The sequence below is a fragment of the Anolis sagrei genome, chromosome 5 (genome assembly GCF_037176765.1).
Source record: "Anolis sagrei isolate rAnoSag1 chromosome 5, rAnoSag1.mat, whole genome shotgun sequence".
In the NCBI taxonomy this organism is placed as follows: Eukaryota; Metazoa; Chordata; class Lepidosauria; order Squamata; family Dactyloidae; genus Anolis; species Anolis sagrei.
Window position 1 is genome coordinate 5,257,969 of NC_090025.1, and position 18,083 is coordinate 5,276,051.

At 45.9% G+C, this 18,083-nt stretch overlaps 2 protein-coding genes across 2 annotated transcripts in view; one reads left to right on the forward strand and one right to left on the reverse strand.

Annotated features, from left to right (window-relative positions):
• The first annotated feature begins 4,788 nt into the window (after positions 1 to 4,788).
• Positions 4,789 to 6,032, forward strand: LOC132777116 (putative N-acetyltransferase 8B). The gene has a single exon (XM_067468352.1). It carries the CDS (start codon positions 4,804 to 4,806, stop codon positions 5,473 to 5,475), a length of 672 nt encoding a protein of 223 aa, XP_067324453.1. The 5' UTR covers positions 4,789 to 4,803; the 3' UTR covers positions 5,476 to 6,032.
• Positions 6,033 to 9,686: 3,654 nt separating this feature from the next.
• The window catches only part of PCED1A (PC-esterase domain containing 1A), a 16,442-nt gene continuing 8,045 nt past the window's right edge, over positions 9,687 to 18,083 (reverse strand). Inside the window, exons 4-7 of the mRNA XM_067468499.1 lie at positions 17,976 to 18,083; positions 14,855 to 15,101; positions 12,485 to 12,724; positions 9,687 to 10,063 (exon numbers count right to left, since the gene is read on the reverse strand). The exon at positions 17,976 to 18,083 is cut by the window's right edge and continues 43 nt beyond it. Coding sequence (XP_067324600.1) covers positions 9,840 to 10,063; positions 12,485 to 12,724; positions 14,855 to 15,101; positions 17,976 to 18,083 — 819 coding nt within the window. The 3' untranslated portion in view covers positions 9,687 to 9,839. The remainder of the gene's footprint in view (positions 10,064 to 12,484; positions 12,725 to 14,854; positions 15,102 to 17,975) is intronic.

The following is an 18,083-nucleotide window of genomic DNA, read 5'->3' on the forward strand; positions in this document are numbered from 1 at the left end:
CTCGTCTTCAGGAGGGTACTTGTTAACTTGGCTGCTAAAATCGGCTTCTTAGTACACGTGCTTCTTTGGGAAAGGGGTGACTTCGCCCTCTAAAAGTTGACATTCAGCGACTTTGGAGAGCGAAATGTGCAAAACGTATTAGCCTCAGGCAGCGGTGTGCAAAGGGCAGCTCTGAGCACACAGGATCTTCCTTCTGCTCTTGATTCCTCCAAAAGCCCCGAACGAACTTTCTGGTGCTCCTGCGGACAGGACTTGCCTGCGTCCTTCCATTCACTTGCTGTCCTGCCTTTGAGGGTTGCTTTCTTTCCAGTTGGCTTCTTTGAGGAAGAGAACCCACTGAAGTATCTTCAGACTGAGAAGCTGCTTCGGTGAAGCAAACCAGATCAGGTCGAATAAGGAAGACTAGTGCATATGCCTCCAATGGCAGGTAAGCACAGGAGAGCCTTGGCGTGTCTCTGGGTGTCCTCTGTCCAGAATGACTGCCTTACAGTAACTATTCTTACTTCTCAATTGCTGCATCGTGAATTTCAAGCCCGTATGAACTTTTTTTCTCCAAGCTTTCAGATCTGCAAAAGTAGTTCATGCATTAACGCTATCATCATCATCATATGCGATCCCTTGTGGCCGAGTATTATTGTCTTCCAAAAGTAGGGTCTGGGTCCATAAGTGATTTATTCTGGATCCACATGGCCTATCATAATGAGAACACCGATTTCCAAGTAGAAGGCAGTTCCGACAAGTTTGCTTGCCATTCCTTCTTCCTCTTGACACATTTCTCTCTATTTATTTATCGTGACAGGCAACCAAACAGTTGTACTACATTTTTGACAAAACAAACAAGCATACAAAAGACACAGAGTTTGCAAGCTTGGTCGTTGATTAAATGTCCTTTGACCAGTAGCTGGCCACTTGGAGTGCTTCTGGTGTTGCTGTAAGAAGGTCCTCCATTGTGCATGTGGCAGGGCTCAGGTTGCATTGCAGCAGGTGGTCAGTGGTTTGCTCTTCTCCACACTCGCATGTCGTGGATTCCACTTTGTGGCCCCATTTCTGAAGGTTGGCTCTGCATCTCATGGTGCCAGAGCACAGTCCGTTCAGTGCCTTCCAAGTCACCCAGTCTTCTGTGTGCCCAGGTGGGAGTCTCTCATTTGGTATCAGCCATTGGTTGAGATTCTGGGTTTGAGCCTGCCACTTTTGGACTCTCGCTTGCTGAGGTGCAGATCTTAGAAAACTATTTCTTGATTTAAGTCGTTGACGTGCTGGCTGATACCCAAACGGGATAAGCTGGAGATGTCTCTGCCTCGGTCCTTTCACTATTGGCTGCCACTTCCCGGTGGATGTCAGGTGGTACAATACCGGCTAGACAGTGTAATTTCTCCAGTGGTGTAGGGCGCAGACACCCTGTGATAATGCGGCATGTCTCATTAAGAGCCACATCCACTGTTTTAGCGTGGTGAGATGTGTTCCACACTGGGCATGCATACTCAGCAGCAGAGTAGCATAGCGCAAGGGCAGATGTCTTCATTGTGTCTGGTTGTGATCCCCAGGTTGTGCCAGTCAGCTTTCGTATTATATTGTTTCTAGTGCCCACTTTTTGCTTGATATTCAGGCAGTGCTTCTTGTAGGTCAGAGCACGGTCCAGAGTAACTCCCAAATATTTGGGTGCGCTGCAATGCTCCAGTGGGATTCCTTCCCAGGTGATCCTCAGAGCTCGGAATGCTTGTCTGTTCTTGAAATGAAAAGCACATGTCTGTGTTTTAGATGGGTTAGGGATCAGCCGATTTTACCTGTAATAGGCAGTAAGAGTACCTAGAGCTTCGGAGAGCTTCTGTTCAACCATCTCAAAGCTCCCTGCTTGAGCAGTAATGGCACGATCATCAGCATAGATGAATCTCTTTGTCCCTTCTGGCCAGTGGCTGGTCATTTGTGTAAATGTTGAACATTGATTTCTCCCTTTCACCCTCTATTTGTGCCTCTTCAAATCCCACAATATTGCTGCTAACGACTGACCTCAAGCTCTAATATGCCATGGTTTCCCAGTTCTCGGCGTTTGTGCCATATTTTTAAGGTTAGCTTAAAGCCTGTCTTGAAATCTCCTTTATTGTCCCTTCTTCGTTTTCCTAAATGCCCTAAAGGCACCAGACACTGCCTGATCTTGCTTGTAAGCAGAGTCACGCCAACTTAGTACTTAGATCAGAGACATCCAACATCCAACCAGTGCTTGTAATTTCTGTTTCAGAAGAAGGAAAAGGCCAAACTTCCCCTTAACTTTCCTTGTCTAAAAGAAAACTAGGAAATTAAAGGGGTCACCTTGTCGAAGGCTTTCATGGCTGGAATCACTAGGTTCTTGTGGGTTTTTTCGGGCTATAGAGCCATGTTCTAGAGGCATTTCTCCTGACGTTTCGCCTGCATCTATGGCAAGCATCCTCACTACCTCTGAGGATGCTTGCCATAGATGCAGGCGAAATGTCAGGAGAAATGCCTCTAGAACATGGCTCTATAGCCCGAAAAAACCCACAAGAACCTAATGTTTACAGTGTTAAGAAGTCAACACAAGATTAACACCAATCAAGAAGAATCAACATCTGCCCAGGAAACTGAGGTGGAGCCAGGATGGAAGACATCTTATCATTAATTTACAACTTTGGGACTACATCAGCAGAATATTCCTATAAAAGACTCAGTCTAATAATGCTCAAAGTGTGGCAGACCTGAGGAGTCTGTTTCACCCGCCATGCTCTGCTCCATGGGAAGGAGACAGATGGTGTGTTCAGAGAGTGGCAGATCCGCAAGGGAGCACTCTGGTCATTTTGAGGCTTCTTTCTCAAGGGAAGAGGAAAAAGTGCACTTTTGAAGTCTTAGATTTTGTACAGGGAGTCAGGTTCTGCTGTATGGAAAACACAGATCAGGTCCCTGGCATTGTGCTTAGAGAAAGGATGCATTTTGGCATTTCGAAGTTATGGAAGTTTTGGAACAATGCATTGTAAGGGCTGCAGGAAAACAGTGTCTGGCCTAACAGGTGCTTCTCCAAGGAGGGAGAAAAGGATATAATAATAATATTTGGGTGCATGCATGTTCATATGTGTGAATGTTGAGTGAAAATGTAATTCCCCTTTGTTTGTTAGTCCAATGTAACTTTAAGTTGTTGCACATCCAATATTTATTTATTTATTTATCATGTCATCAGCAACCATTGTATTACAATTCTAACAGAGCAAAACAAACACAGAGATTAAAAAGAAAAAGGGGAAAAAAACACACAGATTTTGCAAATTTGGTATTTGGTTAAATGTCCTTTGACCAGTATCTGGCCACTTGGAGTGCCTCTGGGGTTGCCGCAAGAAGGTCCTCCATTGTGCATGTAGCAGGGCTCAGGGTGCATTGCAGCAGGTGGTCAGTGGTTTGTTCTTCTCCGCACTCGCATGCCGAGGATTCCACCCTGTAGCCCCATTTCTTAAGATTGGCTCTGCATCTCGTGGTGCCAGAGCACAGTCTGTTCAGCGCCTTCCAAGTCGCCCAGTCTTCTGAGTGCCCAGGGGGGAGTCTCTCATCTGGTATCACCCATGAATTGAGGTGCTGGGTTTGGGCCTGCCACTTTTGGACTCTCGCTTGCTGGGGTGTTCCAGCGAGTGTCTCTGTAGATCTAAGAAAACTATGTCTTGATTTAAGTCGTTGACGTGCTGGCTGATACCCAAACAGGGGATGAGCTGGAGATTTCTCTGCCTTGGTCCTTTCACTATTGGCTGCTACTTCCCGGTGGATGTCAGGTGGTGCAATACCGGCTAAGCAGTGTAATTTCTCCAGTGGTGTAGGGCGCAGACACCCTGTGATAATGCGGCATCTCATTAAGAGCCACATCTACTGTTTTAGTGTGGCAGATGTCTTCACTGTCTGGTTGTGATCCCCAGGTTGTGCCAGTCAGCTTTCGTATGATGTTGTTTCTAGCGCCCACTTTTTGTTTGATGTTCAGGCAGTGCTTCTTGTAGGTCAGAGCACAGTCCAGAGTGACTCCCAGGTATTTGGGTGTGTTGCAATGCTCCAGTGGGATTCCTTCCCACGTAATCCTCAGAGCTCGGGATGCTTGTCTGTTCTTAAGGTGAAAGGCGCATGTCTGTGTTTTAGATGGATTAGGGATCAGTTGGTTTTCCCTGTAATAGGCAGTTAGAGCACCTAGAGCTTCAGAGAGCTTCTGTTCAACCATCTCAAAGCTCCCTGCTTGAGCAGTAATGGCACGATCATCAGCATAGATGAAACTCTCTGTCCCTTCTGGCAGTGGCTGGTCATTTGTGTAGATGTTGAACATGGATGGAGCAAGCACGCTCCCTTGAGGCAGGCCGTTCTTCTGTTTCCGCCATCTGCTTCTCTGGCCCTGGGACTCAACAAAAAAGCTCCTGTTTTGTAGGAGGTCCAATATAGTTGCATAGAATCTGTCTACATGTCCAATGTCATTCTTTGTCTAAATGTTTTTTCTGTAATCTGATGTACCCTCTCACACTGGAAATTGTAATTAAAAGAACCTATACTTTAAAATTATTAAAAAGTCATCGTGACAAATTGGTGTCAGAAGTGGGATATTCTTTTCCAACGTGGGAAAGTTATTCATAACAAAGTGGACAGGCGATTTGAAAGTTCACACACAAGATCTGGCCCCTTCCCCTGAAACGTTTCAGGCTAGAAAATCCAGCGCAATGGAAAATGTGCCTTTTTGGACTCTCACTACCAGAATCCCCCAGCTAACTCTTATTTTTTAAAAGGATTGTTTTATTATTTTATTTTCCAGGAGAACAGGAATGCGACTCCACCACTATGGGCGAGTATTGTATCCGTAGCTATGAGGATGGAGACTACGAAGCTGCACGCACCATAGTCTCCGAAGGCATCACTGAGCATGTTCCGGCCGGCTTCTGGCACGTTCTGCGCAGCCCCCAGACGCATGGGCTCCTTCTGGTTCTCTTCCTGGCAACGTATGGGATCTCCAGTTCTTTCCTCCTCTCATTTGCAGTTGTGTCTGCTCTTTTGGTTGTCGGATGGGTCCATGTGAAGGCCGTGTGGAGGGACTATGTTGAGGAGGCCTTGGAGGGCGACATGCTGGACATCCAGAGGACCTACCTGGACACCACAGACTGCCACTTCTGGGTGGTGGTGCGTGGCAGGGAGGTGGTGGGGACTGTGGCGGCTGTACACCCAAGGGACCCCACATTCCAAGGCCGGGCATTGGAGCTGAAGCGCATGTCGGTGAAGAAGGAGCACCGTGGCCGGGGGCTCTCCAAGGCTCTCATGAAGGCCGTCCTGAGCTTTGCCCAAGAGCGCGGCTACAAGGAGGTGGTGCTGGGCACCTCCTCAGTGCAGTACGCGGCACAGCGGTTATACGAGAACATGGGCTTCCAAAGGGTCAATGCGTTCTTCCCCTTCCCGTCGGCAAAGCTGCTGCAGTTCTACATCTACATCTACCGATGTGAGATCCCAGAACCTCACTGACCCAAAAGCCAGAAAGGTGATAGCCAGACTTCAAATGGGAGCCTCAAGGGTCACTGTGGACAACATGAAGGATCTCATGTGCCCAGAGATGTCATGCCATTCCCACTCCTACTTTGAAAAGTTTCCCACACTTACTCTGACACCATTCCACCTTCATAAACTTATTGTGAGATAAGAAAATTGACCCAACTCTGTCTTAAGAGTTTGCTAGTCCAGTTGAATGGACTTCACAATCCTTGAATCGGATTTAGTTTCATAGAATCATAGAATCCTAGAGTTGGAAGAGACCTCCTGGGCCATCCAGTCCAACCCCATTCTGCCAAGAAGCAGGAATATTGCATTCAAACCACCCCTGACAGATGGCCATCCAGCCTCTGTTTAAAAGCTTCCAAGGAAGGAGCCTCCACCACACTCCGGGGCAGAGAGTTCCACTGCTGAACGGCTCTCACAGCCAGGAAGTTCTTATACTGTGTTGTGCTTTTGTGTAATATTGTGTTTACTGTACTGATGGGCATGGCCTCATGTAAGCCACCCCGAGTCCCCCTGGGGGAGATGGAGCAGGGTATAAATAAGGGCAGAGAGTTCCACTGCTGAATGGCTCTCCCAGTCAGGAAGTTCTTCCTCATGTTCAGGTGGAATCTCCTTTCTTGCAGTTTGAAGCCATTGTTTCGCATCCTAGTCTCCAGGGAAGCAGAAAACAAGCTTGCTCCCGCCTCCCTGTGGCTTCCTCTCACATATTTATACATGGCTATCATATCTCCTCTCAGCCTTCTCTTCTTCAGGCTAAATGTGCCCAGCTCCTTAAGCCGCTCCTCATAGGGCTTGTTCTCCAGACCCTTGATCATTTTAGTCGCCCTCCTCTGGCTTGTCAATATCTCTCTTGAATTGTGGTGCTCAGAATTGGACACAATATTCCAGGTGTGGTCTAACCAAAGCAGAATAGAGCATGGGGAGCATGACTTCCCTAGATCTAGACACTAGGCTCCTACTGATGCAGGCCAAAATCCCATTGGCTTTTTTTCCTGCCACATCACATTGTTGGCTCATGTTTCTCTTGTTGTCCACGAGGACTCCAAGATCTTTTTCACACGTACTGCTCTCGAGCCAGGCATCATCATCCCCCATTCTGTATCTTTGCATTTCGTTTTTCCTGCCAAAGTGGAGTATCTTGCATTTGTCCTTGTTGAACTTCATTTTGTTCGTTTTGGCCATTCATCTCTCTAATCTTTTTCTGCCTGTTGGACCTTATAATCCTTAGCCACCTTCTGGGAAACTCTGCCATGGAAATGTGTTCACTCTGATATTCTCAGAGGAAGGCAAATCTTGCAAAACTAACCTGTGATATGTTCACCTTGGGGCCACCATAAATCAGGAATGACTTGAAAGCATACAAGAAAAATACCACAAATACTAAAACAATGCCTTGTAGCTTAATTACTAGAATATCAGCAAAGGAGAAGGGTGATAAAATGAGGCAGCTGCTTCACTTTCGGATCATACACCATTCCTAAGCCAACCAATTACACTATGTAACAAAATTTGGGAAAAATATGTGTTCCTGGTTTGAAAGTGTTATGTCCTGTTTAATTGTGCACTCCTTACTTTGAAAGTAGTTGCTCTACTCCAGAAACTTTGCTTTTGTGACTGCCATATTGAGCCTTTCATATACCATTTTAAAACTATGCAGACCACAAAAACAAAGTTGCTCTAAGTTTTCTGGGATGTGGCTATGTTCCAGAAGCATTCTCTCCTGACATTTCACCCACATCTATGGGAGGTATCTCAGAGGTTGTGAGGTCTGTTGGAAACTAGGCAAGTGAGGTTTATATATCTGTGGAATAATGTCCAGGGTGGGAGAAAGAACTCTTGTCTGTCTGAGGAACGTGTGAATGTTGTCACTGGCCAACTTGATTAATATTGAGTAGCCTTGCAGTCCTGGTTGTTTCCTGTCTGGAAAATGAACAAAATCAGGATAGGGTTGTTGTAGGTTTTTTCGGGCTATACGGCCATGGTCTAGAGGCATTCCCTCCTGACGTTTCGTCTGCATCTACGGCAAGCATCCTCGGAGGTAGTGAGGTCTGTTGGAACTAGGAAAATGGGTGTATAGATCTGTGGAATGGCCGGGGTGGGACAAAGAACTCTTGTCTGTTGGATCCCGGCCATGAAAGCCTTTGACAAAATCAGGACAGTAAACAAAGAACAACACTCAGAAAACAGGGGGATTCCAGACAGGAAACTAACAGGACCAGCAACCACCTAATAAAAAAAAATTCCCCAGGCAGGAAGCAGCCAGGCTTTGAAGCTGCAAGGTTACTCAATGCTAACTGCTACAGAAAGATTATTGTTGCACCCTGACTGTTTCCTGTCTGGAAAATGAACAAAATCAGGACAGGGTTGTTGTAGGTTTTTTCGGGCTATATGGCCATGTTCTAGAGGCATTCTCTCCTGACGTTTCGCCTGCATCTATGGCAAGCATCCTCAGAGGTAGTGAGGTCTGTTGGAACTAGGAAAATGGGTTTATATATCTGTGCAATGGCCAGGGTGGGACAAAGGACTCTTGTCTGTTGGATTCTGGTCATTTTTTTTTTTTTTGGTCGTATCAGGAGCGACTTGAGAAACTGCAAGTCACTTCTGGTGTGAGAGAATTGGCCGTCTGCAAGGACGTTGCCCAGGGGACGCCCGGATGATTGGGTGTTTTTATCATCCTTGTGGGAGGCTTCTCTCATGTTCCTGCTTGGGGAGCTGGAGCTGACAGAGGGAGCTCATCCACCTCTCCCCAGATTCGAACCTGCGACCTGTTGGTCTTCAGGACAGTAAACAAAGAACAACACTCAGAAAACAGGGGAATTCCAGACAGGAAACTAACAGGACCAGCAACCACCTACTAACACAAACTTTCTCCGGGCAGGAAGCAGCCAGGCTTTGAAGCTGCAAGGCTACTCAATGCTAAATGCTACAGAAAGATGAGACTGTTTCTTTTTTTAAAGAGTTTTTTTAATAATTACTTTCCAGATTAAAGACAAAGTTCTCCAAGCAAAAGATAAAAAGGAAAACAACCTTTTTTTTTATAGAAAAGTAATAAGGCAATTCAATCCTCTGAAAAAAATCAAGCTTCGGTTTTGTAGAATTGACCACAACTAAGAATTCCAGGGTGAGAACTGCATAGCAATTGCATAGCAGGTGGACATGCAACAGGGTGTTGCTTGATAAGCCCTACCTGTTGGAATCCCCTCTGCAACCCTTAAAGGTACAGGCACCCAGATTTGAATCTGCAACCACTTCCAAAAGCCAAAGTTCTCCAAGCAAAACTGCTAAAGATAAAAAGGAAAACAACTCTTTTTTAGAAAAGTAATAAGGCAATTCAAGCCTCAAAAAATTAAGCTTCTGTTTTATAAAATTATTCCCAAAATGACCACAACTACGAATTCCAGGGTGAGAATTGCATAGCAGGTGGACATGCAACAGGTGTTGCTTGATAAGTCCTACCTGTTGGAATCCCCTCTTCTCTGCAGCCCTTAAAGGTACAGGAACCCAGATTTCAATCTGCAACCACTTTCAAGAGCATCTTTTCGTACTTAGATGGATGTTCTGAAAAAATTATTCCCAAAATGACCACAACTAAGAATTCCAGGGTGAGAATTGCATATCAGGTGGACATGCAACAGGTGTTGCGTGATAAGTCCTACCTGCTGGAATCCCCTCTTGTCTGCAGCCCTTAAAGGTACAGGCACCCAGATTTCACTCTGGAACCACTTCCAAAAGCGTATTTGGAAAGGTGGATGTTCTGATAAAATGCACCCATTTTCGACTATTGGGAACTATCATTGCAAAATAGATCCATATTGGAAGACTTCTGAATCTTGCATCCACAATAGACACCCAAACATTCAAAAGGGGCCGAGTATGTGGTTCACACATCTCCGTCCACGGTGCAACAAGGCATCTTTGCATTCAGGAGAGAAAATACAAATAGATAACCAAAAAACAACGAAAGACCACATCGTATTATCTGAACCAAGCAAAAACGCAGCCAGGTATGAGGCAGGGATCAAACCAGGTGGCTGCAAAACCAGAATCCTGGCTCAAATGCAACTCCAAAGTGGAAACCCCAAAATGGAAATTATTGCTACAACCATCTGGACTAGCAAAACCACGTCTTTCCAAAACTTGAGTCGCATATCAAAGTTTCCATCCAAACTACAAACCATTAGCCAACCATCAACTGAACCTCCCAGCCATGCAAACTTGCAACAAAGCCGATGGTGCACACATGCCCCACGCTTTGTCGCGCATTGATACAAAGGACCAAATCAACCTCGACGTGGATGACAAGGCATGAATCTTTTCCCTTTCCCAAGCCCGGCCTAGCTCCAATAGCGCTCGTAGGTGGCTCTGTGGCCCCTCTTATACGGGCTATAGTCCTGGGCGTAGAAGGACTGCGGGCGCATGACGAGGTTGTGGCGGTGCTCAACGGCACGGGGAACCCTCTTGCGCCGGCGGCCGGGCCTCGGGGGGACGTTTTCGGCATCGTAGGAGAAAAAGCTGGGGTCCACCCTCTCGAAACGGCAGAAGCGGTCCACGGCGACAGCTGTGGGAAGACAAACAGACTCATAGTGTTGGGACAAAGGAACGTGGATAGATAAGATGTCACTAAAGCGCACAGATGACGTTGTCATCAGCATATTGGAGTTCTATAACAGAATTTATATTAGTATATTCATGACCTCCAGTGTGTTATAGCAGGCATGGGCAAACTTGGGCCCTCCAGGCGTTTTGGACTTTAACCCCCACAATTCCTAAAACTAACAAAACTTTCAAAATTTCATTATAAATGGCAGTTCCTAATTGGTTCTGTCATAAAAATCATCAATAATGAAATAATAATGAAATTTTGAAAGTTTTGTTGGAGTTCTGAAATTTTCACCACCAGAACTTTAGCAACACTGTAGAAGCAAAGCATCAGCGCCCCCTAGTTTTCACCACCAAAAATTTAGTGTTGTAAGTACTTTAGAACCATTTAGAAGCATGGATTGCACATGCCTAGCATGTAGGTCAAACACTGTAAGGGTTAAATGGATGCAATGACTCAGCCAAAGCTGCAGTTCTATACAAACAGGTGTGCCTGTCACTTAGTAGCCCTCAAGTCTGAGGGAGCCCTCAGTGTTAGTAGGCCTCAAGTTTGAGAAGGCCTGGTGTGAGAAGCTTCATTGGGAGAAGCCCAGGTTGAAGGCCATCATATGTGAAATTTCTATAACAAAATCCAATAAACCAGGAAACATGAATCAAAACCATGAAACAAAGGCACTTTAAACATGAATCTTTTCCAAGCAAAGCTTCCAAGAAACAGGAACGAGATCTTGACTTGATTCCAAATGATGCTTCATCTGACTACAGATTATATACTTGGGACTTTTATCTCCTCATTAAGCTATGTCCCAAGCGCTCAGAAATTGGTTTGGCTTTATCTGAGAATTTCTTATCTTTTTCTCTCGGAGCCTGGAAGAATACCGAAGCCACTGTTCAGCTCTCCTGTTTTGACCGATCTCCTCCCATCTATTTGCTCATTAACTTCTGCAGCTGGGCCAGGTGCCAAGCTGTTTTCATGTTCCCAATCATGGGAACTCTCTGGTAACAATTCAGGGAGCACACCATCATCCCCACACCCTTCAGGGACATTCTCATGGGAAACTACACTTTGAACAGGGATCTCCTGGTCATTCGCTGCATCAATATCATTGACCAGACCATTACATTATTGAAACTCATTGTCATCACTCCCCACATCTAAAGCACCCTGGTCCTTAAACACAATCAAAGGCTGAACAACACTAGGGATATGAGGAGTATAGACTAGGAAGGGACCACAAGGGACCCCCAAAGACCATTTAGTCCAACTCCCTTCTGCCAGGTAGGCACAATCCAAGCACTTCTCAGCAGTGGCCCCCTGGCTATGGAACGCCCTCCCTAGGCACATTAGACCGGCCTCCTCCCTTCTGACATTTCGAAAGAGAGTTAAGACCTGGCTGTTCGAGTAGGCATTTGCAAACACAGTATACCTGATTAATTGAGACCCATGGAATGACAGAACGATCCGATGGATAATGATTTTCCATTGCATCGATGGAAAATCTGTATTTTATGGTTTTAATTGTTTATTGTTTTATACGGTTTAAACTATATGTAATGGTTTTTGACTGCATTTTATCTTGTGGGGCATTGATTAGCAAATGTAAACCACCTCGAGTCGCTTCCAGGCTGAGAGGAGCGGTATACAAGTATAGTAAATAAATAAATGTGGACAATTTCAACGGAAAGGAGGAAACCATGAAAATGAACAAAATCTGGCTACCAGTATTAAAAATTACAACAGCAAAACAACAGAGAGGAAACAATCAAGGACATCTAATCACCTCTCAACAAAAGATTGCCCCAGGCACTGCCAGGCCATCAAATGCTCACCAAGGTGGTCAGTTGAAACATTCACACCTAGCTCCAACAGACAAGAGTTCTTTGTCCCACCCTGGTCATTCCACAGATATATAAACCCCTTTTCCTAGTTCCAACAGACCTCACTACCTCTCAGGATGCTTGCCATAGACGCAGGTGAAACGTCAGGAGAAAATGCCTCTAGAACATGGCCATACAGCCGGAAAAAAACCTACAAGAACCCAGTAAATAAATAAATAAAATAAAACTTCTGGGGATGGCTACGCACTCTGTTTAAAAACCTTCAGAGTAGGAGGCTACATGATGCAGTTAGTACAGTTAATCTGCATTCTTATTATCCTGAATCTGCATTGCATAGTATTGTAGATGGGGCTTGAGCGAACTTCAGCCCTCCAGGTATACAGATGCCTTTGAACCTATGACTGCTCTCACTCTAAATGTCCTATAAGCTCCAGGGAGTTGCAAAAGTGGGAAACTTGGCTGTAATGGATACTGAACGTGGTTCTGAGAAGTGGGAAGCCAGAACCACAAGAGAAAGGCAAGAACTGGCCTCCAAACTCACCATCCAGCTGGAACGGTGGAAGGCAGGAGTCCTCAAAGTTGGTGAATCCTGAGAAAGGTTCGTTCAATCCATAGTCGGTAGGAACGAGGAGGGAATCGTCATGAAATGCAAAGAAGTCAGGATGAGGCTGATGGGTGTTGCGATCCTCCGGGAATCTCCAGGAAGGACCACACACAGGTGACAACGGCGGCCCAGGTCGGAAGTTGAAGGTCACGGATGGCTTCCTGTCCTGCACCAGGTCTATGGAAGGAAGGGAGAGGGTTCAAAACAGCCCCAACTGTGGTTGGTTCACTTTGGGTGGCATCCACACTGGGTTATAAATGCAGTTTCCTAATTGGTTCCATCATAAAAACATGGGGGAAGGTTGATCTATATAAATAAAAATGTAATGTTCGTTTGTGGGATTAACAGAACTCAGAGACCACTGGACAAATTGACACGAAATTTGGACACAAGACACCTAACAGACCAATGAGTGTTCATCACCCCTAAAATTACAAAGAAAACAACAAAAACCCAGCAGAACTGACTGAACAGACCCAAAAATAGACCATATATATGTGTGCGTATATATATATGTGTGTGTGTATATATATATATATGTGTGTGCATATATATATACACACAGAGATATAGATATATAGATATATAGATATACACACACACACACACATACATGCATATATATATACATACACTCATGTACATATACCCCAAAATGTACATAAACCCCCAAAATACACCATATATATTTATATGTATAAATACAATGACTGCACATTGCTTAAGTCGCATTGCCCAACCGTCTGCGCAGGGTTCCATACTTCACACTTTAACAACACAACCATTCAATGCTAAGGCTTCCAGCCAAAATGGACCTGTAGAGGAGAGTCTACTGAACAAGCCAGTACCTGCCACATACGTTGCTCAAGTCACATTGCCCGACCGTCTGCGCAGGGTTCCATACTTCACACTTTAACAACACAACCATTCAATGCTAAGGCTTCCAGCCAAAATGGACCTGTAGAGGAGAGTCTACTGAACAAGCCAGTACCTGCCACATACGTTGCTCAAGTCACATTGCCCGACCGTCTGCGCAGGGTTCCATACTTCACACTTTAACAACACAACCATTCAATGCTAAGGCTTCCAGCCAAAATGGACCTGTAGAGGAGAGTCTACTGAACAAGCCAGTACCTGCCACATACGTTGCTCAAGTCACATTGCCCGACCGTCTGCGCAGGGTTCCATACTTCACACTTTAACAACACAACCATTCAATGCTAAGGCTTCCAGCCAAAATGGACCTGTAGAGGAGAGTCTACTGAACAAGCCAGTACCTGCCACATACGTTGCTCAAGTCACATTGCCCGACCGTCTGCGCAGGGTTCCATACTTCACACTTTAACAACACAACCATTCAATGCTAAGGCTTCCAGCCAAAATGGACCTGTAGAGGAGAGTCTACTGAACAAGCCAGTACCTGCCACATACGTTGCTCAAGTCACATTGCCTGACCGTCTGCGCAGGGTTCCATACTTCACACTTTAACAACACAACCATTCAATGCTAAGGCTTCCGGCCAAAATGGAACTGTAGAGGAGAGTCTACTGAACAAGCCAGTACCTGCCACATACGTTGCTCAAGTCACATTGCCCAACTGTCTGCGCAGGGTTCCATACTTCACACTTTTAACAACACAACCATTCAATGCTAAGGCTTCCCGCCAAAATGGAACTGTAGAGGAGAGTCTACTGAACAAGCCAGTACCTGCCACATATGTTGCTTAAGTCACATTGCCAGACTGTCTGTGTAGGGTTACATACTTCGCACTTTAACAACACAACCATTCAATGCTAAGGCTTTCCGCCAAAATGGAACTGTAGAGGCGAGTCTACTGAACAAGCCAGTACCTGCCACATAAGTTGCTTAAGTCGCATTGCCCGATCGTCTGCGCAGGGTTCCATACTTCACACTTTTACAACACAACCGTTTAATGCTAAGGCTTCCCACCAAAATGGAACTGTAGAGGAATGTCTACTGAACAAGCCAGTACCTGTCGCATACCAGTACTGCCATCGGTTGAGGAGTTATGAAAGTGAAGGCATTACTTTTCATTCAACCCTCATATATTGAATTGGCTGAGACTCGATGATGAGCTATTGAAAAACTAGAGTGAAATGTGCAACAATGGGATGTCCCTCCCACAAAGTTTTGGCAGCTGAATAAACTTTTCCCATGTTTTTGTGATAGAACCAATTAAGAAATGACATTTATAACCCAGGAGCAAAAATCGTGTTACGGAGCTTAATGGACTTTGCTCTCAGATGGAAGCAGAGGCCACCCAACGGTCAAGATCCGGCCACTCACCTCCCCGCAGCCTCTTCTCCGTGATGACGACCCCCCAAGCGTCAGCCGTATGGGCCAAGAGCAAGTGGGTGATCCGGCGGTGCACCACGTTGTTCCAATGGACGCCGTCCTTCACCCGGTTGCCCAGGTCGAAGCGGAAGTGGTAGTGGAGGTCCACCACGTCAAAGAGGTGGAGGCCGGCCAAGGTGGCGCCGTAGAAGTTGCCCTCGATGACGTCGTTGCGAAGGGTCTGGCTCAAGTGCTGGAGCTGGGAAGGAAGGAAGGAAGGAAGGAAGGAAGGAAGGAAGGAAGGAAGGAAGGAAGGAAGGAAGGAAGGAAGGAAGGAAGTGCAATGAGAAGGTTGGAGGGCATCGCAAACAGGAGCTTTTTTGTTGAGTTCCAGGGCCAGAGAAGCAGATGGCGGAAACAGAAGAACGGCCTGCCTCAGGGGAGCATGCTTACCCCATCCATGTTCATCATTTACACAAATGACCAGCCACTGCCAGAAAGGACAGAGAGCTTCATCTATGCTAACGATCATGTCATCACCACTCAAGTAGGGAGCTTTGAAATGGTTGAACAGAAGCTCTCCAAAGCCTTAGGTGCTCTTACTGCCTATTACATGGGAAACCAGCTCATTCCTAATCCATTTAAACACAGACATGTGCTTTTCACTTATGAACAGACAAGCATCCTGAGCTCTGAGGATCACCTGGGAAGGAATCCCACTGGAGCATTGCAGCACACCCAAATACCTGGGAGTCACTCTGGACCATGCTCTTACCTACAAGAAGCACTGCCTGAATATCAAGCAAAAACAAAACAGAGTTTGCAAGCTTGGTAGTTGATTAAACGTCCTTTGACCAGTGTCTGGCTACTTGGAGTGCTTCTGGTGTTGCTGCAAGAAGGTCCTCCATTGTGCATGTGGCAGGGCTCAGGTGGCATTGCAGCAGGTGGTCAGTGGTTTGCTCTTCTCCGCACTCGCATGTCGTGGATTCCACTTTGTGGCCCCATTTCTTGAGGTTGGCTCTGCATCTCGTGGTGCCAGAGCGCAGTCTGTTCAGCGCCTTCCAAGTCGCCCAGTTTTCTGTTTGCCCAGGGCGAAGTCTCTCATTTGGTCTCAGGCATTGGTTGAGGTTCTGGGTTTGAGCCTGCCACTTTTGGACTCTCTCTTGCTGAGGTGTTCCAGCGAGTGTCTCTGTAGATCTTAGAAAACTATTTCTAGATTTAAGTCGTTGTCGTGCTGGCTGATACCCAAACAAGGGATGAGCTGGAGATGTCTCTGCCTTGGTCCTTTCACTATTGGCTGCTACTTCCCGGCAGTGAAATACCGGCTAGTGTAATTTCTCCAGTGGTGTAGGGCGCAGACACCCTGTGATAATGCGGCATGTCTCATTAAGAGCCACATCCACTGTTTTAGTGTGGTGAGATGTGTTCCACACTGGGCATGCATACTCAGCAGCAGAGTAGCACAGAGCAAGAGCAGATGTCTTCACTGTGTCTGGTTGTGATCCCCAGGTTGTGCCAGTCAGCTTTCGTATGATATTGTTTCTAGCACCCACTTTTTGCTTGATGTTCAGGCAGTGTTTTTTGTAGGTAAGAGCACGGTCCGGAGTGACTCCCAGATATTTGGGTGCGCTGCAATGCTCCAGTGGGATTCCTTCCCAGGTAATAATCCTCAGAGCTCGGGATGCTTGTCTGTTCTTGAGATGAAAGGCACATGTCTGTGTTTTAGATGGGTTGGGGATCAGCTGGTTTTCCCTGTAATAGGCAGTACGAGCACCTAGAGCTTCGGAGAGCTTCTGTTGAACCATCTCAAAGCTCCCTGTTTGAGCAGTGATGGCACAATCATCAGCATAGATGAAACTCTCTGTCCCTTTTGGCAGTGGCTAGCCATTTGTGTAGATGTTGAACATGGATGGAGCAAGCATGCTCCCCTGAGGCAGGTCTTTCTTTTGTTTCCGCCATCTGCTTCTCTGGCCCTGGAACTCAACAAAAAAGCTCCTGTTTTGTAGCAGGTTTCCTATGAGGCGGGTGAGGTGGTCGTCCTTTGTGATATTATACATTTTTCTCAGGAGGAGGCGGTGGTTCACAGTATCATAGGCTGCTGACAGGTCTATGAAGACGGCTCCTGTGATCTGCTGCCTTTCAAAGACATCTTCTATGTGCTGAGTCAGGTTCAGCACTTGCGATGTGCAGCTTTTGCCTTTCCTGAAGCCAGCTTGCTGTTCATGGCCAAGTTCAGGGTTTTTATTGAAGGCATTTGATATTTCATTGCATCCGGATTCATACAGCAAGCTTTTGGAACTTTGTCATTATTTCTATGTTTGGACACTGCTTATATTACTGCTTATTTGGCTTTTTGCTTTTGGACTTTTATCAGCTTTATATTCGTCTCTTTTATTGGCTCCAATTATCTATATAAATAAAAATGTAATGTTCGTTTGTGGGATTAACAGAACTCAAAAACCACTGGGCGAATTGACATCAAATTTGGACACAAGACACCTAACAACCCAATGTATGTCCTTCACTCAAAAAATTTGATTTTGTCATTTGGGAGTTGTAGTTGCTGGGATTTATAGTACACCTACAATCAAACAGCATTCTGAACTCCACCAATGATGGAATTGAACTAAACTTGGCACACAGAACTCCCACGTCCAACAAAAAATACTGGAAGGGTTTGGTGGGCATTGACCTTGAGTTTGGGAGTTGTAGTTCACCTACATCCAGAGAGCACTTTGGACTCAAAACAATGATGGATCTGGACCAAACCTGGCTCAAATAGTCCATATGCCCAAATATGTACACAGATGGAGTTTGAGGAAAATAGAATCTTGACATTTGGGAGTTGTATTTGCTGGGATTTATAGTTCACCTACAATCACAGAGCACTCTGAACCCCACCAATGATAGAATTGGGCCAAATCTTCCATACAAAACCCCCATGAGGGCCACAGCAACGTGTGGCAGGGAACAGCTAGTTCTTCAAATAAAGATGACTCTTTGTTCATCCAAGGTGTGGTGTACTTAATGATTTAGAGGGTCCTGTTCCTACTCTGGGGTGCAACATGCGCCATGACTCTTTGGCCCTTCAGATCCTACAATCTCATGACCTTCTAGGAGACCAAATGCTCACCTCTGGGATGAGGAATCCCCCGGTCACCTTGGGGCCCAAGGGCATCGTCATGTTCCAGATGACCAGGCAGGATGAGGGCAACGCGGCGTCCAACCTGTTGAAGGCCAT

What these genes read in the sequence shown, in the direction of transcription:
- LOC132777116 (XM_067468352.1), top strand. Translation starts at nt 4,804, where the DNA reads ATGGGCGAGTATTGTATCCGTAGCTATGAGGATGGAGACTACGAAGCT.